Here is a 27,639-nt window from a genome sequence, read left to right as displayed (position 1 = left end):
CAAGTCACTCCATTAGTTCTAATTAGTTTATTTTTACTTCATATAAGTGTAAATTGAGAAAGGAAAAATAATCTAAATACGATAAACACATTTATTCTATTCAGTCAATTTTTCCTGTTTTTGTTACTTCCTCACTAGTGTGAAAGGGGAAAAAAAGAAAAAATTATTTTCATTGTTAAATTCATCAAATATTTGATGGTCTAGAAAAAAATTCTAAAATTCACATGGAACCAAAAAAGAGCCAAAGCAATCCTAAGCAAAATAAAACAAAAAATCAAAAACAAAGAAAAATCAAAGCTGGAGACATTGTATTACCTGACTTCAAAGTATACTACAAGGCTACAGTAAGTAAAACTGCATGGTACTGGTACAAAAACAGATAGACCAATGGAACAGAATAGAGAATCCAGAAATAAAGCTACATACCTGCAGCCATTTGATCTTCAACAAAGTTGACAAAAATAAGCAATGGGAAAAAAACTCCCTATTCAAAAAATGGTGCTGGGATAACTAGCTATCCATATGCAGAAGAATGAAACAGGACCCCCTACCTATCACCATATACAAAAGTTAACTCAAAAGATGGATGAAAGACTTAAATGTAAGACCTCAAACTATAAAAATCTTACAAGAAAACTTGCAGAATACCCTTTCTGATATTGGCATTGGCAGGGAATTTATGGCTAAGTTCTTAAGAGCAATTGCGACAAAAACAAAAATTGACAAATGGGACCTAATTAAACTAAAGAACACACAGAAGCACAGCAAGAGAAACTATCAAGAGAGTAAACAGATAACCTACAGAATGGAAGAAAATATTCACAAACTTTACATCTGACAAAGGTCCAATATCTAGAATCTATTAAGGAACTTAAAGAGCAAAAAATTATTACTCCTCTTAAAAGTAGGCAAAGGACATGAACAGACACTTCTCAAAAGAAGACCTACAAGTGGCCAACAGACATGAAAAAAATGCTCATCATCACTAATCATTAGAGAACTGCTAATCAAAACCGCAATAAGATACCATCTCACACCAGTCAGAATGGCTTTTCTTGTCTTCTTCTTCTTATTATTATTATTTTTTGAGATGGAGTCTCACTCTGTCACCAAGACTGGAGTGCAGTGGTGTGATGTGGGCTCACTGCAAACTCCGCCTCCCAGGTTCACACCATTCTCCTGCTTTAGCCTCCCGAGTAGCTGAGACTACAGGTGCATGCTGCCACGCCCGGCTAATTTTTTGTATTTTTAGTAGAGACGGGGTTTCACCGTGTTAGCCAGGATGGTCTCAATTTCCTGACCTCATGATCTGCCCGCCTCAGCCTCCCAAAGTGCTAGGATTACAGACATGAGCCACCGCACCAGGCCCAGAATGGCTTTTCTTAAAAAGACAAAATATAACAGATGGTGGTGAGGCTGGGGAGAAAAGGGAACATTTACATGCTGCTGCTACTGCTGGTGAGAATGTAAGTTAGTTCAGCCACTGTGGAGAGCAGTTTAGAGATTTCTCAGAGAACTGAGAGCTGAACTACCATCTGACCCAGCAATCCCACTACTGGGTATACACCCAAAGGAAAATAAGTCATTCTACCGAAAAGACACATGCAGTTGTATGTTCATCACAGCACTATTCACAACAGCAAAGACATGGAATCAACCTAGATGCCCATCAATAGTGGACTTGATAAAGAAAATATGGTACATATACACAATGGAATACTATGCAGCCATGTAAAAACAAAATCACATCCTTTGCAGCAACACAGATACAGCTGGAAAGCATTATCCTAAGCAAACTAATACAGAAACAGAAAACCAAATACCATATGTTCTCACTTATAAGTGGAAGGGTAAACCTTGGGTACTCATGGTCATAAAAATGGTAATAATAGACACTGAGGAATATAAGATGGGGGAGAGTGGAAATGGGGTAAGGATTAAAAAACCCTACCTATTGGGTATTATGATCACCACCTGGGGGACAGATTCATTCATACTCCAAACCTCAGTATCATACAATATACCTATGTTGAACAAGCCTGTACATGTACCCCCGATTCTAAAATGAAAGTTGGGGAAAAAAGAGAAACCCAACAGGTAATATTTTGTAAGTACTGTAAAATGACAGTAAAAATGTCAGTGAAAGTGAAATCAACAAGGAATATCTAGCCACATACAAATTTTATTTAAAATCAATTTTAATAACAGTTCAAATGAAGAATATTTTACAAAAATCAGTGAAGTACTTAAGAGAAAGCCTTGTGATTGGAGTCAAAGGATTTGAATTTATTGATCTGCTACCAATACTAACTTAAGGTTGTAGAAAAACATCTAATCTGGCCTTGTCCAGTACTATTCACTAAAGTAAAAGGTTATCATTTCAAAAATATGTTCAAAACATAAAAATGCTTTTAAATATTAATAAAATAATTACATTCTAAAAAATATATTTGTTGGGTGCATACTACATGCCAGGCTCTATTTCAGTACTGGGGATACAACAGTAAACAACAGGAAGTCTCTGCTTCTGTGACAGCAATCACTAATGTCAAAGAAACCACTGGGTTATGAACTATTTCAGATCCAACAATAGAGCACTACATTAAAACATTGACATTTATTTCCTCCTACTTATTTCAAATATTTTAAATGACTCTCTAGCTGGTTTTTATATCCCTTTTGTTTATTGCTGTACTTTGTTTCTTTGGTTGTATTTTTGAAACTCAGCCTTCATAGAACAGAGGCAAACTCTAGTAATATTTATTTCAAGACATCAGCTGATCTCTCCTCTAGAAATTTAGAGTGGGGTCATATCCCCATTTTAACAGGAGCTTTAGACACTCTTGGCTGGCTCATGTGTTACACAGTTTTATGAAAAAAGGATTAGAGGTTGGGCAAGAAAGAGAAGACCATGTTTTTGGCAAGCAGAAAGTCTTATGGTTTCAAGCATCAGACCATGTTAGATAAGCTTTGGCAAATCAGCACTTCTGGGATGGTTATCAAACTATTACATTATCTCAAGATGCTAAAGATGTTAGGATGCTCAAGATCCTAAGAGTTAAACAGAGTGCTCTGACGAGATTGTGTTGCTAAAGATCATGCAAAAAGGTAATAATCCCAAATAAATGTATCAATATATATTTTCTTTTATTGTAAAGGCTAGCTATTTCAACAAAATTAACTATAGTGGGATTGCTTATATAAAATGAAGATTCATAGGCTCCATCCTAGACCTACTTGATCACAGTCTCAAGGGAGTGGGTGATTTCTATGCAATCTAAAGCTTAAGACCTATGAATTTATTAAATGTGATTGTTAGAAATGTTTTGTACATTTTACAATAGTACACTTTAAACAATTTCCACTACTTTCTTTTATCTCTCTTTTTTTTACTTCTCTCTGAATTATTTCATAATTTTCTCTACCTTCTCCTTAAATATTCTTTTTCTGTTAACTTATATACTTGATCCCAACACTGGCCATGATCTTATTCTGGTGTTTTTTGGTATAGAAACTCTGGGAACTGGGTGGAGCCCACTGCAGCTCAAGGAGGCCTGCCTGCCTGCCTCTGTAGACTCCACCTCTGGGGACAGGGCATAGCCAAACAAAAGGCAGCAGAAACCTCTGCAGATTTAAATGTCCCTGTCTGACAGCTTTGAAGAGAGTAGTGGTTCTCCCAACACGGCGTTTGAGATCTGAAACGGACAGACTGCCTCCTCAAGTGGGTCCCTGACCCCCGAGTAGCCTAACCAGGAGGCACTCCCCTCTGTAGGGGTAGACGGACACCTCACATGGCCGGGTACCCCTCTGAGTCGAAGCTTTCAGTTGAAGCTTCAGGCAGCAACATTCGCTGTTCAGCAATATTCACTCTTCTGCAGCCTCCACTGCTGATATCCAGGCAAATAGGGTCTGGAGTGGACCTCCAGCAAACTCCAACAGACCTGCAGCTGAGGGTCCTGACTGTTAGAAGGAAAACTAACAAACAGAAAGGACATCCACACCAAAACCCCATCTGTACGTCACCATCATTAAAGACCAAAGGTAGATAAAATCACAAAGATGGGGAAAAAACAGAGCAGAAAAGCTGAAAATTCTAAAAATCAGAGAGCCTCTCCCCCTCCAAAGGAATGCAGCTTCTCACCAGCAACAGAACAAAGCTGAATGGAGAATGACTTTGATGGTTGAGAGAAGAAGGCTTCAGATGATCAAACTTCTCCGAGCTAAAGGAGGAAGTTTGAACCCATCGCAAAGAAGCTAAACACCTTGAAAAAAAGATTAGACGAATGGCTAACTAGAATAACCAATGTAGAGAAGTCCTTAAATGACCTGATAGAGCCAAAAACCACAGCATGAGAACTACGTGACAAATGCACAAGCTTCAGTAATTGATTCAATCAACTGGAAGAAAGAGTATCAGTGATTGAGGATCAAATGAATGAAATGAAGGGAGAAGAGAAGTTTAGAGAAAATAGAGTAAAAAGAAATGAACAAAGCCTCCAAGAAATATGGGACTATGTGAAAAGAACAAACCTACGTCTGATTGGTGCACCTGAAAGTGACGGGGAGAATGGAACCAAGCTGGAAAACACTCTGCAGGATATTATCCAGGAGAACTTCTCCAACCTAGCAAGGCAGGCCAACATTCAAATTCAGGAAATAGCAAGAATGCCACAGAGATATTCCTCGAGAAGAGCAACCCCAAGACACATAATTGTCAGATTCACCAAAGTTGAAATGAAGGAAAAAATGTTAAGGGCAGCCAGAGAGAAAGGTTGGGTTACCACAAAGGGAACCCCATCAGACTAACAGAGGATCTCTTGGCAGAAACTCTACAAGCCAGAAGAGACTGGGGGTCAATATTCAACGTTCTTAAAGAAAATAATTTTCTACCCAGGATCTCATATTCAGCCTAATTAAGTTTCATAAGTGAAGGAGAAATAAAATCCTATCCAGACAAGCAAATGCTGAGAGATATTGTCACCACCAGGCCTACCCTACAAGAGCTCCTGAAGGAAGCACTAAACATGGAAAGGAACAACCAGTACCAGCCACTGCAAAAACATGCCAAAATGTAGAGACCATCGATGCTAGGAAGAAACTGCATCAACTAATGAGCAAAATAACCAGCTAACATCATAATGACAGGATCAACTTCACACATAACAATATTAACCTTAAATGTAAATGGGCTAAATGCTCCAATTAAAAGACACAGACTGGCAAATTGGATAAAGAATCAAGACCCATCAGTGTGCTGTATTCAGGAGACCCATCTCACGTGCAGAGACATACATAGGCTCAAAATAAAGGGATGGAGGAAGATCTACCAAGCTAATGGAAAACAAAAAAAAAAGGCAGGGGTTGCAATCCTAGTCTCTGATAAAACAGACTTTAAACCAAGAAAGATCAAAAGAGACAAAGAAGGCCATTACATAATGGTAAAGGGATCAATTCATCAGGAAGAGCTAACTATCCTAGATATATATGCACCCAACACAGGAGCACCCAGATTCATTAAAGCAAGTCCTTAGAGACTTACAAAGAGGCTTAGACTCCCACACAATAATAATGGGAAACTTTAACACCCCACTGTCAATATTGGACAGATCAATGAGACAGAAAGTTAACAAGGATATCCAGGAATTGAACTCATCTCTGCACCAAGCAGACCTAATAGACATCTACAGAACTCTCCACCCCAAACCAACAGAATATACATTCTTCTCAGCACCACGTCACACTTATTCCAAAATTGACCATATAATTGGAAGTAAAGCACTCCTCAGCAAATGTAAAAGAACAGAAATTATAACAAACTGTCTCTCAGATCACAGTGCAATCAAACTAGAACTGAGGATTAAGAAACTCACTCAAAACTGCTCAACTATATGGAAACTGAACAACCTGCTCCTGAATGACTACTGGGTACATAATGAAATGAAGGCAGAAATAAAAATGTTCTTTGAAACCAGTGAGAACAAAGATACAACGTACCAGAACCTCTGGGACACATTTAAAGCAGTATGTAGAGGGAAATTTATAGCACTAAATGCCCACAAGAGAAAGCAGGAAAGATCTAAAATTGACACCCTAACATCACAATTAAAAAGAAACTAGAGAAGCAAGAGCAAACACATTCAAAACCTAGCAGAAGGCAAGAAATAACTAAGATCAGAGCAGAACTGAAGGAGATAGAGACACAAAAAACCCTCACACATTCAAAACCCTAAAAACTCTCAATAAATTCAGTATTGGTGGGACGTATCTCAAAATAATAAGTGCTATTTATGACAAACCCACAGCCAATATCATACTGAATGGGCAAAAACTGGAAGCATTCCCTTTGAAAACTGGCACAAGACAGGGATGTCCCCTCTCACCACTCCTATTCAACATAGTGTTGGAAGTTCTGGCCAGGGCAATCAGGCAAGAGAAAGCAATAAAGGGTATTCAGTTAGAAAAAGAGGAAATCAAATTGTCCCTGTTTGCAGATCACATGATTGTATATTTAGAAAACCCCATCATCTCAGCCCAAAATCTCCTTAAGCTCATAAGCAACTTCAGCAAAGTCTCGGGATACAAAATCAATGTGCAAAAATCACAAGCATTCCTATACACCAATAAGAGACAAACAGAGAGCCAAATCATGAGTGAACTCCCATTCACAATTGCTTCAAAGAGAATAAAATACCTAGGAATCCAACTTACAAGGGATGTGAAGGACCTCTTCAAGGAGAACTACAAACCACTGCTCCTTGAAATAAAAGAGGACACAAACAAATGGAAGAACTTTCCATGCTCCTGGATAGGAAGAATCAATATCGTGAAAATGGCCATACTGCCCAAGGTCATTTATAGATTCAATGCCATCCCCATTAAGCTGCCAATGACTTTCTTCACAGAATTGGAAAAAACTACTTTAAAGTTTACATGGAACCAAAAAGGATCCCACATTGCCAAGACAATCTTAAGCCAAAAGAACAAAGCTGGAGGCATGATGCTACCTGACTTCAAGCTATACTACAAGGCTACAGTAACCAAAACAGCATGGTACTGGTACCAAAACAGAGATACAGACCAATGGAACAAAACAGAGCCCTCAGAAATAATACCACACATCTACAACCATCTGATCTTTGACAAACCTGACAAAAACAAGAAATGGGGAAAGGATTCCATATTTAATAAATGGTGCTGGGAAAGCTGGCTAGCCATAGGTAGAAAGCTGAAACTGGATCCCTTCCTTACACCTTATACGAAAATTAATTCAAGATAGATTAGAGACTTAAATGTTAGACCTAAAACCATAAAAACCCTAGAAGAAAACCTAGCCAATACCATTCAGGACATGGGCATAGGCAAGGACTTCATGTCTAAAACACCAAAAGCAATGGCAACAAAAGCCAAACTTGAGAAATGGAATCTAATTAAACTAAAGAGCTTCTGCATAGCAAAAGAAACTACCATCAGAGTGAACAGGCAACCTACAGATTGGGAGAAAATTTTTGCAATCTACTCATCTGACAAAGGGCTAATATCCAGAACCTACAAAGAACTCAAACAAATTTACAAGAAAGAAACAAAGAATCCCATCAAAAAGTGGACAAAGGATATGAACAGACACTTCTCAAAAGAAGACATTTATGCAGCCAACAGACACATGAAAAAATGCTCAACATCACTGGCCATCAGAGAAATGTGAATCAAAACCACAGTGAGATACCGTCTCACAAAACCACAATGAGATACAGTTAGAATGGTGATCATTAAAAAGTCAGGAAACAACAGGTGCTGGAGAGGATGTGGAGAAATAGGAATACTTTTACACTGTTTGTGGGACTGTACACTAGTTCCACCATTGTGGAAGACAGTGTGGTGATTCCTCAAGGATCTAGAACTAGAAATACCCTTTGACCCAGCCATCCCATTACTGGGTATATACCCAAAGGATTATAAATCATGCTGCTATAAAGACACATGCACATGTATGTTTATTGTGGCACTATTCACATAGCAAAGACTTGGAATCAACCCAAATGTCCATCAATGATAGACTGGATTAAGAAAATGTGGCACATATACACCATGGAATACTATGCAGCTATACAAAAGGATGAGTTCATTTCCTTTGTAGGGACATGGATGCAGCTGGAAACCATCATTCTCAGCAAACTATTGCAAGAACAGAAAACCAAACACCATGTGTTCTCACTCATAGGTGGGAATTGAACAATGAGAACACTTGGACACAGGAAGGGGAACATCACACACTGGGGCCTGTCATGGGGTGGGGTGAGGGTGTAGGGATAGCATTAGGAGATATACCTAATGTAAATTATTAGTTAATGGGTGCAGCACACCAACATGGTACATAGATACATATGTAACAAACCTGCACATTGTGCACATGTACCCTAGAACTTAAAGTAAAATTAAAAAAAAAAAAAAAAAGATGACCAGGCACCAGAACCTGTGAGGAAAAAAAAAAAAAAGAAACTCTGGTAGCAGCAATATAAGGAAATATATATATATATACACACACACACAATTATGTGTACATATATAAATATTTACATTTATATTTGAGAGAGGGTCTCACTCGGTCTCAAAGAGTCATCCAGGCTGGAGTGCAGTGGCACCATCATGGGTCACTGCAGCCTTGACCTCCCCAGGCTCAGGTGATCCTCCCACCTCAGCTCCCCTAGTAGTTGAGACAAATGCATCCATCACCACACCTGGCTATTATTATTATTATTGTAGTATATTTTTTGGTAAAGAGGCATTTCGCCATGTTGCCCAGGCTGGTCTTGAGCTCCTGGGCTCAAGAAATCTGCCTACCTCCGCCTCCCAAAGTGCTGGGATAACAGGTGTGAGGCACTGTACCAGGCCCAATTATTGATATTTTATCTCATGTTAATAATAAGGGACAGTATTTCTTCACTCTTTAGGATTGGGTCTCTATATGCTCTATATGTTTCTGACTTTTTGCATGAAATTAATAAGTATACTTGAGATGTTCTCATAGAGAAACAAACCTTTTCTTACAGGGCCCTCTATTTGTGAAATGCTCACCATCAATTGGTAAGTCTTCACACAGTTTCTCAATTTCTTCTTCCTCAAGTGGGATTCTCATGTTTTCAAGAGCATCATCTATTTTATTGACATTAACCTTTCCTCCTTAAAAAAGAAGGGGATGAGAATAAGAGAAATTTGTATTTATGCTAAAGACAGAAAAATGCTTGCTTATTTTAGTCAATCAACACAGACAGGAAGCATCATAAAACCTTTGAAGTGAACAAAAGAATCAGTTGTGAGCAGGAACAGAAAAATTTTCCCCATCAGTGTTCCAGAAAACACTGCTACAGCAATTTGTAGGAGGAAAAAGAGCAAGCAAGACTGATGAATTACAGCAAAGAGACAACAATCCAAAGATTTCTTACCAGTAAGATTTGAAATTTGCTACAGTAACAGAATAGTGAAGGCTATTACCCCAAATGTGATTGTGTACAAGTAACAATGCCAGTTCATAATTTGAAGAATATATTAACATAATTAGTAATCTAATCATTGGGAAATAAGATAGGTTTTAGGAAAGTAAACACAAAAGCTTGAAGAACTCAGTTTTATCTTTTCTAGCTGATTTTTACTCACCTCTGTAAGTCTTCACTCCATCCATCAACCTATCTTTATATACCCTTTTATTATCTGTAAAATAAGGCTCAATTTAATTCACAAGGAAGTGGAAATTCAGAAAGACATTAATGCTTAATTATTAGTAAATTTTAATAAATTTATCTTAATAATAATCCAAAGAAGGAAGAAATTAATAAGTTTCTCAAGGTTAACTATATTCTGGTATTTGGTGTACTATTAGTGGAACTCTAACATGTTGAAATCGATTTTTTCTTTTCTTTTTTTAGAGGTGCATCTTTCTTCCTTTCCACAATTCTTTTATCATCTTTTCCTATCTTTAGTTTTAGTCTTGTTATAAATGCTGAGTCTCACATTTAAAATTGTTTATCCCATAACAGCAATACCCCAAAGAAGACATTACCTCCCAAATTAAGATATAAATGGTAAAGACAGCACATTTTATATTAGAATTGAGTCTTCCTATGCTTGATTTTCTCTTAATTTTTAATAGGACTTTAAACAGTCATACTTCTAGAATTTTATGTGTACAACTCATAAATTCAAGATTCTCTGAAATTGCATGCAAGGTCTGAAATGCTTACCATCCAATGGCACTATGTCCAGTAGATCCTGGTTTTCTTTATTTGTAAATTCAATACCTACATTTCCTAGATAAAGTTGTATGTCACTGGCATTTATCTTATCACCTTGGAAAAAGATGGGAAATGTAAGTGAATATTTTCACATACAATGATTCTAAATTTAGACAATTATAATAAAACAGTAATATCTCAATTTGCAAGAGATGTAATTGTAGAAGAACAAGAACACAATGAGGATTATCTGACTGCAGAGCATCATAAGAAGGAGCTAAAAATAGAATATTTCCTTTAAGCCTGGTCAAAATAATGCTTTTATTCATGCTCTGAAAACAATGGAAACAAGCTGGATACTTATAATAAAATAGACTTCTTTTAAAAAGAAAAGCTACACCTAAAAAAGTAGGCAATAAAAAAACTCACCAGTATTCTTAAAAAGAAGCATGTCATCAATACTTTGGTGAAATAAGGCTTGTGTATCATTTATATAATACTGAGGCATTCCATAAATAAATATATTAAAATAGTTTTACATATAATAAGGGATCTTGATTTTATATCTTTTTGTTAGCATTTCTCACTCACCAGAAAATAAATTGGCTGCATTGATCACAGAATTTAATAAAATCTTTCCATTGTCTGAAATACAAAGCATAAATCAGGTATAAATAATTTTTTTATTGCTATTAGGAATGAGATCACTTTTTTTCTTAAAATTTTCTAAGTTAACATTGCTTTCAGAGAGAGCATTTGTTAATTTTTGAGTGTTTTTCTTGTACTCAACTACCTCATAGAATTCAAAAGACCATGTTTTAAATGCTAAATTGGATCTTAAATTCTTCTCCTAAACTGTCATTTTGACCTAAAGGATAACTGTCCAATGCCAGATGAATGGTCTCAAGTCAGAAATCGCTTACCCTCTATTTCAACTCCACTCTGACATTCATCTCATATTTGTTAAATAAAAACATGATCACCTCTACTTGTACAATACTTTTTTTTTTCTGAACAATTCCAAACCTTTTTTACCTTCTCACTTGGTTTTGTCAGTCTCCGACCTTTTGTAACATTTATTTCAATATCTTCCATTGTTTTCTTCTGAAGTGTTTGTTTTTCTAGTTAAATCTAAATCTACCAGTGTCCTTATTGGTTCTCTGACAACATTGAGATTAATAATCAGAAGTCATATTTTTATCCTTGAGGACTGTAACTCTACGAGTACTTCTTACTATTTATTTTCTTTTTCTTTTTTTAAGAGACAGACTCTTGCTCTGTTACCCAGTCTGAGTGCATAGCTCACTGCAGCCTCAAACTTCTGGGCTCAAGCAATCCTCCTGCCTTGGCTTCCCAAAGTGTTGGGATTATAGGTGTGAGCTACTGTGCCTGGCCTTCTTACTTTCTTTATTTTTGAGACGGAGTCTCACTCTATCGCCCATGCTGGACTGCAGTGGCACAATCTGGGCTCACTGTGACCTCTGCCTTCCGGGTTCAAGTGATTCTCCTGCCTCAGTCTCCCAAGTAGCTGGGATTATAGGACTGGTCCACTATATCTGGCTAATTTTTGTATTTTTAGTAGAGACGGGGTTTCACCATGTTGGCTCAGTTGGTCTTGAACTTCTGACCTCAGGTGATCTGCCTGCCTCGGCCTCCCAAAGTGCTGGGATCACAGGCGTGATCCACTGTGCCCAGCCCTGGCCTCCTTACTTTCTAAGTGAAATTGAATAAGCAAACTCTCAGAGGTTTTACGAGAGGATTTTAAAGATTCTTCAGAAAGAAAGTGATAAATGGTAAATGAAATACCATCAATTTTCAAATGTTTCCGTAGATCTTTCATTTCTTCATTTTCAAGTTTGTAGTTCATGTTTTCCAGAATGGTTTCTAGTTTATTTTCAAAGACCTTCCCTCCTTAAGAAAAAATATGTGAAATAAGAAAAATGTGAAATAATACCTTAACCTTAAAATTTCTACTTAGGTATATGCTCTAAACTCCACTGAGAGGGAGAAAAGCAAAGTCACAATGCAGATGTTCAGAGAGAACATAAAACCAAGGTGGCAGAGGATTGGGTATGGATATGAGGAAAACAACAGCTCCTTATACTTGTTGCATGATACCCTGCTAACATTTTAAGTAGACATTTGAAACAAAGAGAATGAATAAGGTTTATTATTTATTCTTTAGCTATTACTCATTGTGGAGAAATATGTTAGAAACAACAGCCGTAATAGCAGCCACTGAATTTGAAACCTACCATTGTAACAGTAAATTGTACAAATTTAGTATTTATCTGAGCTTAAGCTATAAGTCATAAAAGGAAAGAAAAACTTTAGTAAACTAACTGTTAAATATAGCATAGTGAATCAACACCTCTCATCTGTGAAATGGTGATAATAAAAGTACCTACCTCATAGTATTTCTGTGAGAATTAAATAAATATATGTAAAGTATTTGGAATAGTGCCTGGTACTCCACTCATTAGAAACTAGCTATTGCTATCATTAAGTAATTAAAAGGATTTTCAATTAAAAAATTTTTTCAACTTTTATTTGAGGTTCAGGGGTACATTTCTGCTTTCTTACATCGGTAAATTGTGTGTTGCTGAGGTTTGTTGTATAAATGATCCCATCACCTAGGTAGTGTGCATAATACCTAACAGACAGCTTTTCAACCCTTGACCCCTCCTGGTCTACCTCCTCTACCCCTCCTAATAGTCCCCAGTGCCCAGTGTCTATTGTTCTCATCTTTATGTCCAGGTATAGTCAATGGTCAGCTCCCACTTATAAGCGATAATATGCAGTATTTTGTTTTCTGTCCCTGTGTTAATTTGCTTAGAATAATGGCTTCCAGCTACACCCATGTTGCTGCAAAGGGCAGGACTTTGTTCTTTTTTATGGATGCATAGTATTTCGTGGTGTATATATACCACATTTTCTTTATCTAGTCTACTACTGATAGGTATCTAGGCTGATTCCATGTCTTTGGTATTGCAAATATGCTGTGATGAACTTACGAGTGTATGTGTCTTTTTGGTAGAACGACTTATTTTCCTTTGGGTATATACCCAGTAGTGGGATTTCTGGGTCAGATGGTAGTTTAACCCTCAATTCTCTGAAAAATCTCCAATCTGCTCTCCACAGTGGCTGAACTAATTACATTTGTTCCCTTTTCTCCACAGCCTCATCAACATCTGTTATTTTTTGTCTTTTTAAGAAAAGCCATTCTGACTGGTGTGAGATGGTATCTTATTGTGGTTTTGACTTACATTTCTTTAATGATTAGCGATGTTGAGCATTTTTTCATATGTTTTCCAGCTACATGTATGTCTTCTTTTGAGAAGTATCTGTTTTTATCCTTTGTAAAGGGACTTTTGAAAAGGAAATATAAAGCTTAAGGTTTCAATTTTACTTAACTTCTTATTACACGTATTACTCACCTTGGAAAGTTTTTAAACGATCTAGTAACAGATTGCGACACACCTTTCCATCAGCTATAAGACAAGGCATAACTGATGTCATAGAGAAAGTGATACAGCAATTCATAACAAGAATATACAGACTATTATTTCATAAAGACAACAATCTTACATGATTTGCCTTATAGACTTAACCAGTTTCGCATCCACATATCCTTCACTTCCTTGGCTTTAAGCATGAAGTGAAGGAGTAAAGTTCTAAACTTATCCATCTTACCATGCTGAAACTATCTCTCTGCCTTGACTCTTTTTATCCTGCTATTATTACAATGACTTCTCTTTTTTCTCCCTTTTCTTTATGCTTTAGGACTTCCAGACATTCCCAAGGTAATAAACTAAATTAAAAATGTTTAATAAATTAAAAAATCCTTATTCATTTACAAAGTCTTCAAGCTCAGTCCCAATAAGTAAGCTTCATCACCATAATAGTCTTCATGAGAGCAAGGACTTTTGTCTTTATTCTCATTATCTAAGAAGTACTCAGTAAATATGTTGAATACTGTCACCTAAACTAAGTTCCCCCAAAGGCCAAACTGTATCAGAAATGCTCACAAGTAACTGGCAGAGTTTTTAGCAGCTTCCAGCGTTCCTTAGGTGTGAGTTCTATCCCTATGTTTTTCAAAATATCATCTACTTCATTAGCATTAATCTTGGTTCCTTTGAAAAGATGGAAAAGATGGTGAAAAATCTGAGTGAGTGACAAATGATTTTAAACTATGAATGCCATCTAAGTTTAATTGCAGGCTTAAATAGTCAAAATGATGAGTCAAAATTCTAAGGGGATGTCAGAAATAGAACTCAATCTCATAATTCTAGAGAGGAAAATACCTTTTGAATGCTCTAATAATAACAGGATAAATCAACACTCTGAAATGGGGATTGTATAAAGGTATATATCTATGACTACTGTATAAATGACTATGTAAATAATTCTTTGAAGATAGGTAGCATCCATATTTGCCTATGTGATAAGATGAATTATTACTAAAAAGAATTATGACAATGTTTTGTTTCACCAATTATATGGTAATCTAGATTTCTATCTGTTTAAACAATGGAAAAGTGATGTTCATTATTGAAAAAAATCCAGAAGATATAAGGTATTTTACCAAGACTTTATAATTTGGTAGTTTTGCTCAAAAAGTAAATAATCAAAAATGATCCTGGGTTATTGGATAAAAGATACCATTAATATACTAAAAGGACTAACAAGTCAATGTCAGTATGATGGAAACAGAGTATTTAAAGGTATAACAGAAAAAGTATTAGAATACAGCTATTTACAACAATTTTCCCTATAACTTTTTTTTTTTTTTTTTTGAGATGGAGTCTAGCTCTGTCATCCAGGCTAGAGTGCAGTGGTGAGATCTTGGCTCACTGTAACCTCTGACCCCCGGGTTTCAGTGGTTCTCCCACCTTACCCTCCTAAGTAGCTGGGATTACAGGCATGCACCACCAGTCCCAGCTAATTTTTTATATTTTTAGTAGAGACGGGGTTTCACCACGTTGGCCAGGCTGGTCTCGAACTCCTGAGCTCAAGTGATCCATCTGCCTCGGCCTCCCAAAGTGCTGGAATTATAGGCGTGAGCCACTGTGCCTGGCCTACCTATAATTTTTCACTCACCTGTAAATGACTCTACATTTTCCATGACTTTATTCAGTTTAACCTTCTTTTCATCTGTAAGATAAGGTACAAATGAGACCAGCCATAATGACTCAGACCCAGAAAATATGCTATTAACACCTTACATTGTAGAACACAACATTAACATTCAGAAGTTTGCCCTGATTTGTTCTATAAATGTATTCATTTTCATGCCCAGATGATCATGGTAGTGAAGAATGAAGTTCCAAATATGATAACTATATAGCACAGAAGAAGAAATTAAAGTATATAAAATTCTATACACAATGGTTCTAGGAAATTTTGAAAGTATTGCTTTGACTTCCTTTCCACTTGGCCTGTCCCACTTTAGAATCCAGGAATAACCCTATGTTTGACCACTTTATTATTACAGGATTTAAAAGAAATATATTCTATAATATTGGTGTATTTACCTACCTAAAAGATCATGGCTACTTCTACATGCAACTGTTACTCAGCCCTTTCTCCATGCTTCTGACTCCCTGGCCACAAAGATTTCCAATCTTTGCTGACTATCATTTAATTTGTGTACTTACTAGTTGATAATTCTCATCTTAAGGGCCACATTACACAACCTCCTTAAAGATTCATTCCTATCACAGTCTGTGTGGCTCTGCTTACCTCTCTTATATGAGACAGTATGATTTGGTAGAAAGGGCAAACCTTTCAAGTTATATAGATCTGAATTGCCATCTTTACTTTTCCATTTAGTGGCCACATGGCCTCAGGCAAATCAGTTAACCTTTGTGACTGATTTTCCATTTCCACATCAGATAAATTAGGATGATAATCTACTTTGCAGTTATTTTGAGGACTATTAACATACGTCAAGTACTGATTATTGTTTTTGGTATATAGTAGGCAGTTAATACTTGATAATTATTGTCTGTGGCTATTTCAATAGAGGTGATTAGTTTATATTACCAGGAATATGACAGCATGAGAATAAGAGAAAGAGGATTGGCCAGTTTCCTATATTAGCTATTTAATTAATATACAATTCTGTGTTCTTATTAACTAAATTAATATTATTTTGTGCAAATAGTCTTGCAAAATATGTGGTCAAGTGGGTAAGACTGACCTGATTTATATTAGCAAATATTTCTAGTAAAAAGACATATTAAATAAAGCAAGACTATACATAAAATTCTGAATCTGTGTACTTTGGATCAGAAAGAAGAGAGATAGTGGTAATACATTATATAGTGCAGTAAGGATCTTAGATAATTGGCTTTTAATTCAACATACCATTCATAATCTCAGACCCACACAATACACTATAATACTAAAGAAAGCCACTGTGTTGCTTACCAGAGAGAAGGATGCATTTTCTATTTCTTTTTCATAGGATTTTAAAAACTAGACTTTTTATATGATCAAAACAACATGCTGGAAAGGAACAACCGGTACCAGCCACTGTAAAAACGTGCCAAATTGTAGACCATCGATGCTATGAAGAAACTGCATCAATTAATGGTCAAAATAACCAGCTAACATCATAATGACAGGATCAAATTCACACATAACAATATTAACCTTAAATGTAAATGGGCTAAATACCCCAATTAAAAGACACAGACTGGCAAATTGGATAAAGAGTCAAGACCCATCAGAGTGCTGTATTCAGGAGACCTATCTCACGTGCAGAGACACACATAGGCTCAAAATAAAGGAATGCAGGAAGATCTATCAAGCAAAAAGTCTGATATAATAGATTTTTTTAGATGAATACATTTTGAAATTTTATTAGAGGATCTCAGAGTTTCCTTGAAGATACAATGACATGCTCACCAGTAGTTGGCAGGTGGTTCTGCAGGTATTCAATTTCCTCATCTTCCAGCTCATAACCCATGTTTTCCAGGATAGTACCAATTTTAGAGACATTGCACTTCCCACCTTAGGAAAGAAGGAAGTGATAAAAAAATAGGAACTGATAGCTAAGAAAAATACTGGTTATATTCAGTCACCAATAAAAAACAAATAGAACAAATCCATTGCCAGTAATAATTTTTTTAAAAAACTGTTCAGGGCTACACAAATAAAGCCTTACTCTGGAAGCCAGGAATATAATATGTTTTGCCACTCTTGTTTCAGGAGAAGCTTTCTATACTTTGGGAAAAAGGTGTATTTAGAAGAAAACTATATATTACATAATATATAATTTTATTACATACTAATTATATGTACTTCTTTTTTACATTATAAATTACATATGTTTTTTTAAATGAACTTGATGAATTATGTTAGATAAGAATTAGAGCTCTGGACAGCAAATAGAATTTAAAACTTTTGCAAAGTATAAATTATCACATTAAATATAGTTGTATCTAAGACCTATAGACTAATGTGACAATAAAATAGATAATCTAATTGTTATCTAATGATAAGGTCTTTTAATAGTTAAGGTAAAGCTTACAAGTCATAGTTTTACTTGCCTTATTGGGTTTTTTACTTACCAGGAAATGATTTTATATTATCAAGTAATATATTTTTATATACCTTTCCATCATCTGTAAAATAAGGCACAGTAAAGATCAAAGAAAAAATTACAGAGACAGTCAAGAAAAGAGTAGAAAGAACATATATATATATATTTGACATTTAAATTTTTAGTTTTGACAGGCTGTCATATCTTCAGACCTGAGTCCTGCCATTAAGAGTATCATTACCCTGAGATTAAATAAAGCTTAAGGAGGCCAAAGAGAAAAGAAAGAGAGAGAGAGAGCGAGAGATGGAATCTCACTCTGTTGCCCAGGCTAGAGTGCAGTGGCACAATCTCAGCTCACTGCAACCTCTGCCTCTCAGGTTCAAGCGATTCTTTCACCTCAGCCTTCTAAGTAGCCGGGATTACAGGCATGCGCTACCATGCCCAGCTAATTTTTGTATTTTTAGTAGAGATGGGGTTTTGCCATGTTGGCCAGGCTAGTCTCGAACTCCTGACCTCAGGTGATCTGCCCACCTTGGCCTCCCAAAGTGCTGGGATTACAGGCGTGAGCCACCATGCCCAGCTGCAATTTTTAAATGCAGATTTTAAAAAAGTACTTTCTTAATTTGCATTCCTACATTTCCTACAGCCACACCTCTTCATAACTAAGTCCAAAAATAAGATGAGAATAAAATTCTTAATGTGGACAGTCCATTCATTCTTATACACTGAAACAGATGTGCCTTTTCCCCACTCTGCTTTTTCCCTTTCCTTCTCTCTGCTACTAACTAATTCAGCTTTCTTTTCTCTTTGGCCTCCTTAAGCTTTATTTAATCTCAGGGTAATGATACTCTTAATGGCAGGACTCAGGTCTGAAGATATGACAGCCTGTCAAAACTAAAAATTTAAATGTCAAATGCATAATATATTTACAACCAGAGGTTAATCTTTTTTTTTTTTTTTTTTTTTGATGACGTCTCGCTGCATTGTGCAGGCTGGAGTGCAGTGGCATGATCTCGGCTCACCGCAACCTCGCCTCTGTGGTTCAAGCGACTCTCCTGCCTCAGTCTCCTGAGTAACTGGGATTACAGGCACGCGCCACCACACCTGGCTAATTTTTGTAACTTTTAGTAGGGACAGGGTTTCACCATGTTGGCCAGGTTGGTCTCAAACTCCTGGCATCAGGTAATCTGCCCGCCTTGGCCTCCCAGAGTGCTGGGATTACCACCATGCCCGGACTCTTTCTGTCTTCTTATAGGAAATCAGAGTGGCCCATTGTTATGATATTCTCACATTTAAGTCCACACTAGCACAGAAATATATATCATAGTAGTGCATAAAATACCTACCAGTAATTGGCAACATTTTCATCAGATTCCACAGTTCCCTATTTGTGAGCTCTATCCCCATGTCTCCCAGTACTTTTTGTATGTCCTTGGCTTGAATTTTTCCTCCTTGTAAAAGATGGGAATGGAGAGACAGGTGAGAATTGCCTACTGACTCAAAGTGATGAAAAGTGTTTATGCTTGTATAGTATTATCTACAGCTTTCAGATAAAGAGCACAGGAAATGGAAATTATTTCTTAAAATCTAAATAAGATCCTTATTTGTAATGCTCTTAATGACTTAGAGAACTTAACCCAGCTCATAGTAAGGGGATGTATAAGATGCTCAGCGATCTAAATACGTATGAACATCACACACTGGGGCCTAATATGTGGGGGGCGGGGAGGGGGGAGGAATGGCATTGGGAGTTGTAACTGATGTAAATGACGAGTTTATGGGTGCTGATGAGTTGATGGGTGCAGCACACCAACATGGCACAAGTATACATATGTAACAAACCTGCACGTTGTGCACATGTACCCTAGAACTTCGAGTATAATTTTAAAAAAAGCAAACAAATCAAAAAACCCTAAAAAAATAAATATGCATAAGCTGTTATGTAATCTGAATCATATTACCATCAGGTGAAATCTGTGTTACTTTTGCTTTGTCTGAATTATGAGATAGATTAGTCTCACTGACTACATTATTTGTATACCTGTCAAAGTTTTACCTTAACATTTACTGGGTTACAGTAGGTGCTTAGCAAGCATTTTGAATGAATGAATGAACACATGTGTAGCCTATTTAATCACAGTGAAATGCATCACAAAATAAAGGTTTTAGAGTGTAAGACTTGTTATAGAGGTGCAGCACCACAAAGTTGTAGCGAAAACATAAATAATTCAGTGAAATCTTCACTATTAAACCCAAATTTTAATCATTAAAAAAGTAGAAGTTAATTAGTCAATGATAGAATAAGAAAACACAATTTTAAATATGTATGTGAAAGTGAAGTATTTGCATTTTGCTTTTATATCTTTTCACAAAATGTCTTGCTCACCTGTGAATTTATTTACTTCTTTTAGTAGTTTATGCAGATCAGTCATCCCAGAAGCTAAAAAACAATTCAAAAATGCAGACAGACATAATTGTGTGCTGATTCAAAAAGACTGTCAGAGCAAAGGAATCATTTTCTTTATGATTTGTTTTAAATTATAGCCTAATAACATACATAGATAAGCATAAAATAGGGAAAATTATAAAAATGTTAACTATTAATTTCATCAATTATTCTCTCCTTCTCTCTTTTAAGATTTCAAACTTTATACACTGTGGAACATCTACTCCCTTGGGCATGGTCTCCTTACACTACGTACTACCAATTCCTAGGAACAAGATGAAAACATTTCCATTTGGAACCTTAAGCTATTTCCCGATTGAACACTGCCCCATGCCAACATCCCCCTGTTGTACTTATTTTCTAGTAAGTATGTTCATTATATACTCAAAGATATGTTCATTACATACTCAAAATAAAAATAAATAAAATAAAAGTGCTTTTAAATAAAAAGAATGTATCTACTTATTCTGTATCCCATCCAGACATCCTAACCCAGCAACTAGCATAACACTTTACACATAGCAGTATTAAATACCTTACATTAAATGGTGGATTGGAACATATTACAATGGTACAAGTAGCTCTCAAATCATCATATTTTTTCAAAGTTGCAGATGCAATATATTTTGGGGTAAGAAGAAAACTAGAAACTATGCACATTATTGGCATTTTGGTATATTCTTGCCATAAAGGGTTATTTTTATTTTTTATTGTTTTCCAGACAGAGTCTCACTCTGTTACCCAGGCTGGAGAGCAGTGGTGCAATCTTGGCTCACTGCAACCTTTGCCTCCCTGGCTCAAGCAATTCTTGTGCCTTAACCACCCAAGTAGCTGGGATTACAGGCATGCACCACAATACCTGGCTAATTTTTATATTTTTAGCAGAAATGGGGTTTTGCCATGTTGGCCAGGCTGGTCTCAATCTCCTGGCCTCAGGTGATCCGCCTGCCTCAACCTCCCAAAGTGGTGGGATTACAGGCATGAGCCACTGCACCTGGTCAAAAGGTTATGTTATTTATTATTATGCAACCCCATTCTTCTTTTGGGGTAGTTTCCAAAACATATTTTCCATTCATTTAGTTAGCAGATTTGCACTTTGGGAGCGCTACATATAGAACAATGTATTACATAAAACTCCTATGGAGCACAGAAAGAAAACAATATGGAAAATAGTGAAGAGATGTTAAGGGCCATGGAGGACACAGCAATAAGGTTTACCTTACATTTAATCAGAGTTACAGAAGAAACAAACCCACGGAATAAAGACAATAATGGAAGAGATGATGGCTAATAATTTTTCAGATCTGATGAAAGATTCCAATTGTCAGACTCAAAAAGCCCAGTGAATCCCAAGGAGGATAAATAAAAACAAATACATTTTCATCTTCCATAGTGAAACTTCAAAACCTAGGACAAATGTCTTAAAAGCAGCAGCAGCAGCAGCAGCAGCAGCAGCAACAACAACAACAAAAAGATTACTCTCTCAGGAAAAATAAACATTAGAAAGCAGAAGATAGTGGAATGATATCTAAAATGTGCTAAAAGAAAATAACTGTCTACCTAGACTGCCAGGTCCAGAGAAAATATCTGTCAAAACAAGGCAAAACAAATATATTTTTAGACCAGAAAGAAAAAAGAAGCATTTGTCACTAGCAAATCCTAAATAAAGGAAATTATTTTAGGCAGAAGAAAAGTGATCCCAAAGGGAAGGCCTGAAGTACAAGAAAAAATGAAGAGCAAAAAATAGGTAAACATTTGGGTAAATCTGAATAAATGGTGACTTTATAAAACATTACTACTGATACAGGTTTGCTGAATTAAAACAAAACAAGATAGCATGAATGACATAAAGAACACTAATATGGGGAAGGGGAAACATAGAGTTAAAATGCTCTTAGGTCCTTCTGTTATCTAGGAGAAAATGAATTTGAGGATGCAGTAACCTGCAAATTTATATTATTTTCTTTATCAAGGTCAGCAATAGAAGTGGAGATCTGAACTACTGGGTTGATCAAAATTTGGGGGTTTTATACAGCAGGAATGACAGAGAGAGTAGTTTGACAATGAAAGAAGTTAGGAAACAGTTTGTATATTGAAAGGAGATGGAGAAATCCAGGAACTAGTATTTTTGATGAAGATGAGGTACGTTTCTTGGGAACAAGAGAACTGGAAGGTTAAAAAAGAAGGTAAAATATTGCTGGTTATGATTTCTAAAGTACAGGAGATGAGACCAAGGAAGGAATAATGTGAGCCAGTGCCAAAACACAGGAAGAAGGGATCGGGAAGTTGGTACATCACAAAGTTATAGAGAAATGTATAGCTGGATGAAAAGACCTTCCAATGTTATTATACTATGTACTCAAAAAAATAAAAAATAAAAAAGTTACAAAAATTATGTAATTAATCTGAAATTAATGATCCTTCTCGGTGGTTAATAAGCTGTCTAGCTTCTTTCAACTACAGACTTATTTTAACTCACTCTAAGACATATACCATGTACCCTGAAATTAGTGAAAATACGCTAAATTAAAATGTGTTCTTACGTTAGGACTGAGTTCTTCCCTGAGTTATAAAAAGTCATATTAGCACCCAAACAGATCTAGCCTCAGGAATTCTCATGCATAAGCCTATAAATAAAATTTCCTCAAAAGGTCTAATACTGTCTATATTGCTCACCATCAACTGGTAGGTTTTGTGACAAATCTTTAAGTTCCTTATCTGGAAGCATGATTTTCACATTTTCCAAAACGTTTTCCAGGTTACTAACATCAATCCTTCCACCTAAGGAAAGAATCAAGAATATGAGGGAAATTTAATGACCTTCTGAACAAGAAAATTTCAATTAATCCCCATGCACTATGGCTATCAGCAAAAATATCAATGACCCAAATGTTCAAGCGCATAAAGGTAGGCAAGATGGGATTAGAATTGTAACCTCTTGCCTGATCTTGAAAACCCTGCAAATTACAGATTGATTATTCGATGAATTACTATTGTGGAGACAAAGTGAAAACATCTTTCTGGTAGGAAGGGCCTAAAAGCTCAGTTTAGTTCTTTTAGTTACTGAAATGCCCTGAACAACTGCAATACTTAGCTTCACATTTTCTATGTAGAACCAGATTTAAATCCGCTTTTCAACTAAATTGGGCAAAAGCCAAGCTTGGCAGCCAAATGAAAGACTATTTGGAAAATGCAGCTATATTTAAAAACAGCAGAATAAATATAGAATTAATTATTATGAGAGATGGTAAGACCTGTAAGAGAATAACCAGGCAGTAATACAAATTTGAGGCAGGAGGATTCTCTTCACGCTTCTTACCTTTGAATGATTTCACACCATCTAGCAATCTATTTTCAGATACAGTTCCATCATCTGCAGGAAAAGGCAAAATTCACAGCACAGATGAAGTGATACAGAGACTTAGAAAACTTGTAAAAATATATCATTTCATAAAAATATTTCTAAATGATTTGCTTTAGGAATAATTTTGATTTTTGCTGTCCCATGAGTTTGAAACCACAGAACGGAGAAAACTCTCGGAGTGCTGTGACTTAAAGTAATTATTTAATCATTTAATAGTGGCAAACAGCTTTAAAGGAATATGAACATGTCTTTTACTTTTCTTCTATGACTTTTCCTTTTTCTACTTTCCTATTCCTTCCACTTTCACATTTTTTCTTGCATTTCTCAGCTCAACTTTTAGTTGTCAGGGTGGAACCAAAAATAATAACAAAAATTTTTATATCCAATGGCAAGATTTCAAGAAAATAGAGTTACTGACTCTCAAAGAAAGAACTTAATTATATTTTTCAAAGGAAGGACAAGGTCATACTAAAATTTCTGACACTGTCATTTTTATTTATTTATTTAATTATTATTTTTTTTTTGAGTGCAGTGGCGCATCTCCGCTCACTGCAAGCTCCGCCTCCCAGGTTCACGCCATTCTCCTGCCTCAGCCTCTCGAGTAGCTGGGACTACAGGCGTGTGCTGCCACGCCCAGCTAATTTTTTGTATTTTTAGTAGAGACGGGGTTTCACCATGTTAGCCAGGTTGGTCCTGATCTCCTGACCTCGTGATCTGCCCGCCTCGGCCTCCCAAAGTGCTGGGATTACTGGCGTGAGCCACCGCGCCCGGCCGCCATTTTTATTTTTTAAACTAGAATATCTAATAGGTGTCTTTTTTCTTTTTTTTGTTAGGTTGTCTTAAGTACATAGGGCTAAACTTCTTCAAAAGGTCCAGTAGTATTTGAAGTGCTCACCATCAATCTGCAAATTTTGTACCAGTTCCAAGTATTCTTTAGGTGTGAATTCTATTCCAAGGCCTTCGAGAATATTTTTTAGATTTTCCACATTAAGTTTTTCTCCTTCAAAAAATAGAAACGACAAGTATAGTTGACAATATTAAGAATTATCTAAGTATTCAACAATATGAAAGAAAATTGTCTTTGTTTATACATTATCATCCCTAAAAGCTGATAAAAAACAAAGGCATACCAAGACCTACTGAGTGGAGTAACTTAAAACTCATAAATGGGCCAGGTGCATTGGCTCATGCCTGTAATCCCAGCACTTCGGGAGGCTGAGGTGGGTGGATCACCTGAGATCAGGAGTTTGAGACCAGCTTGACCAACATGGAGAAATGCGGTCTCTACCAAAAATACAAAATTAGCTGGGCGTGGTAGCACATGCCTGTAATCCCAGCTACTCAGGAGGCTGAGGCAGGAGAATCGCTTGAATCCAGAAGGCGGAGGTTGCGGTGGGCTGAGATCATGCCATTGCACTCCAGCCTGGGCAACAAGAGTGAAACTCTACCTCAAAAAACAAAACAAAACAAAACAAACAAAAAACCTTGTAAATAAATTCAGTAAAGTTGCAGGATACAAAATCAACATATAAAAATTATTAGGTGGTTGGGTGTGGTGGCTCACACCTGTAATCCTAGCACTTTGGAAGGCTGAGGCAGGAGGATCCCCTGAGCCCAGGAGTTTGAGGTCAGCCTGGGCAACACAGGGAGACCCTGTCTCTACACAAAATTAAAAACAAACAAACAAAAAAACTAGCTGGGCATGGTGGTGTGCACCTGTAGTCCCAGCTACTTGGGAGGCTGAGGTGGGAGGCTCGCTTGAGCCTGGGAGGTAGGATGCAGTGAGCTGTGAATGCACCACTATTTTCCATCCTGGGTGACAGAGTGAGACCCTCTCTCAAAAAAGAAAAAATTAGTAGTGTTTCTATACTCCAGCTTTGGACTATCTAAAAAAGAAACGAAGAAAATAATCCCATTTACAATAACAATAACATCAAACATTTTTAAAATGGGAATAAATTTAACCAAGGATTTGAAAGATCTGTACACTGGAAGCTATAAAACACTGATGAAAGAAACTGAAGAAGACACAAATACATGCAAAGATATCCTATGTTCATGAATTGGAAGAATCAATATTGTTAAAATGTTCATCCTATTCAAAGTGATCCATATAGTCAATGCAATCCTTATCAAAATTCCAATGTCATTTTTCAGAGAAATAGAAAAAACAATCCTAAATTCTACATGGAACCACAAAAAATCCCACATAGCCAAAGCAATCTTGAACAAAAGAGAACAAGGCTGGAAGCATCACACTTCCTGATTTCAAAATACATTACAAAGCTATAGCAATGAATATAGCATGGTACTGGCATAAAAAGACACACTGGACAGTGAAACAGGATAGAAAGTCCAGAAATAAACCCATGTATTTACATTCAAATGATTTTCAACCAAGGTACCATACAGTCTCTTCAATAAATGGTGCTGGGGAAACTGGATATCTCCGTGCAGAAGAAATAAATTAGATCCTTATCTCACCTATATATAAAAATCCACTCAAAATGGACTAAAGACTTAAACACAAGACCTGAAACTGTATTAACTACTAGAAGAAAACACAGGGGAAATCTCCATGACTTTGGTCTGAGCAATGATTTTTTAGATATGATCCCAAGAGTATAGGCAACAAAAGCAAAAACAGACAAATGGGATTACATCAAATTAAAAGCTTCTGCACAGCAAATGCTTTCTTTCATGGGAGATTTTTTTATTACATATTCAATCTCCTTACTCTTTATTGGTCTCTCAGATTTCTTCATGATTTCATGATTCAGTCTTAGTATTTCTTCATGATTCAGTCTTAGTAAGATGTATGTTTCTAGAAATTTATCCATTTATTCTAGGTTGTCCAAATCATTAGCATATAATTGTTTACAGTAGCATCATCCTATTATCCTTTGTATTTCTGGGTATCAGTTGTACTGTCTCCTCTTTTATTCCTGATTTTGTTTATTTGAGCCATCTCTCTTTTTTTCTTAGTCTAGCTAAAGGTTTGTCAATTTTGTTTACCTTTTCAAAAGAACAACTTTTAGTTTGGTTTGTTTCTCTAGTCTCTATTTCATTTATTTCTGCTCTTACCTTTGTTATTTCCTTCCTCCCTCTGCTAAGTTTGGGCTTAATTTTATCTCCTGTAAATAACCTATCATTCATTTACTGAATCTTGGCAATTATACATATCTTACCTCTAAATGTTTTATTTTTGAGAAATCAAGGGAAAAGCACAATGAGGCATCAAACCATACACCTGATAAGGAGCTAATATCTAAAATATATATGGAACTCAACTCAATAGCAAGAAAACAAATAACCCAATTAAAAAATGATAAAAGGACTGAAAAGATATTCAAAAGAAGACATATGAATGGCCAGCAGATATATGAAAAAATACTCAACATCTCTAATAATCAGGAAAATGCAAATTAAAACCCCAGTGAGATATCTCCTTAAACCCCTTAGAATGGCTATTATCAAAAAGACAAAAGATGTTGAGAATGTGAAGAATGGGGAATACTTGCGCACTGTTGGTGGGAACATAGATTTAAAAAAGAAAACAGCATAGAGGTTCCTCGAAAAGGTAAAAACTGAATTACCATATGATTCAGCAATCCCACTTCTGAGTACATATACAAAGGAAATGAAATAAAAATGTTGAAGAGATATCCACACTCCCATATTTATTGCAGCATTATGCATAATAACCAAGACATGGAATTAACTAAAGTGTGCATCAATGGATGAAAGGATAAAGACAATGTGGTATATATGCACAATGGAATACTGGGTCACTTTTAAAAATAAGTAAATCTTGCCATTTGCAATAACATGGATGAACCTGGAGGACATAATGTTAAATGAAATACACCAGGCACAGAAAAACAAGTGCTACATGGTCTCACTTATATGTGGAATCTAAAAAAGTTGAACTCATAGAAGCAGTTACCAGAGGCTGGAGTCAGGGGTATGTTGGTCAAAAGGTCCAAGTTTCATTTAGACAAGAGGAATACATTTAAGTGAATTATTGTACTGTACAGTGAGCATAGTTAACAAA

General features: G+C 36.2%; 2 protein-coding genes across 2 annotated transcripts in view; both read right to left on the bottom strand.

The window, feature by feature from the left end:
- The window catches only part of EFCAB3 (EF-hand calcium binding domain 3), a 152,902-nt gene extending 128,354 nt beyond the window's left edge, over positions 1-24,548 (bottom strand). The window contains exons 1-14 of the mRNA XM_023192335.1: positions 24,481-24,548; positions 23,541-23,594; positions 22,898-23,002; positions 20,162-20,215; positions 19,122-19,226; positions 17,804-17,857; positions 17,139-17,243; positions 15,327-15,380; positions 13,664-13,717; positions 12,033-12,137; positions 10,818-10,871; positions 10,236-10,340; positions 9,652-9,705; positions 9,073-9,177 (exon numbers count right to left, since the gene is read on the bottom strand). Of these exons, the coding sequence (XP_023048103.1) occupies positions 9,073-9,177; positions 9,652-9,705; positions 10,236-10,340; positions 10,818-10,871; positions 12,033-12,137; positions 13,664-13,717; positions 15,327-15,380; positions 17,139-17,243; positions 17,804-17,857; positions 19,122-19,226; positions 20,162-20,215; positions 22,898-22,949 (901 nt within the window). The 5' untranslated portion in view covers positions 22,950-23,002; positions 23,541-23,594; positions 24,481-24,548. The remainder of the gene's footprint in view (positions 1-9,072; positions 9,178-9,651; positions 9,706-10,235; positions 10,341-10,817; positions 10,872-12,032; positions 12,138-13,663; positions 13,718-15,326; positions 15,381-17,138; positions 17,244-17,803; positions 17,858-19,121; positions 19,227-20,161; positions 20,216-22,897; positions 23,003-23,540; positions 23,595-24,480) is intronic.
- LOC111526559 (EF-hand calcium-binding domain-containing protein 13-like) overlaps positions 24,449-27,639 on the bottom strand; it is a 128,989-nt gene continuing 125,798 nt past the window's right edge. The window contains exon 26 of the mRNA XM_026448077.1: positions 24,449-24,585. Coding sequence (XP_026303862.1) covers positions 24,449-24,585 — 137 coding nt within the window. The remainder of the gene's footprint in view (positions 24,586-27,639) is intronic.

The sequence above is a fragment of the Piliocolobus tephrosceles genome, chromosome 16, assembly GCF_002776525.5.
Source record: "Piliocolobus tephrosceles isolate RC106 chromosome 16, ASM277652v3, whole genome shotgun sequence".
NCBI classification, from domain to species: Eukaryota; Metazoa; Chordata; class Mammalia; order Primates; family Cercopithecidae; genus Piliocolobus; species Piliocolobus tephrosceles.
This window is presented reverse-complemented; position numbering and strand designations above follow the sequence as displayed.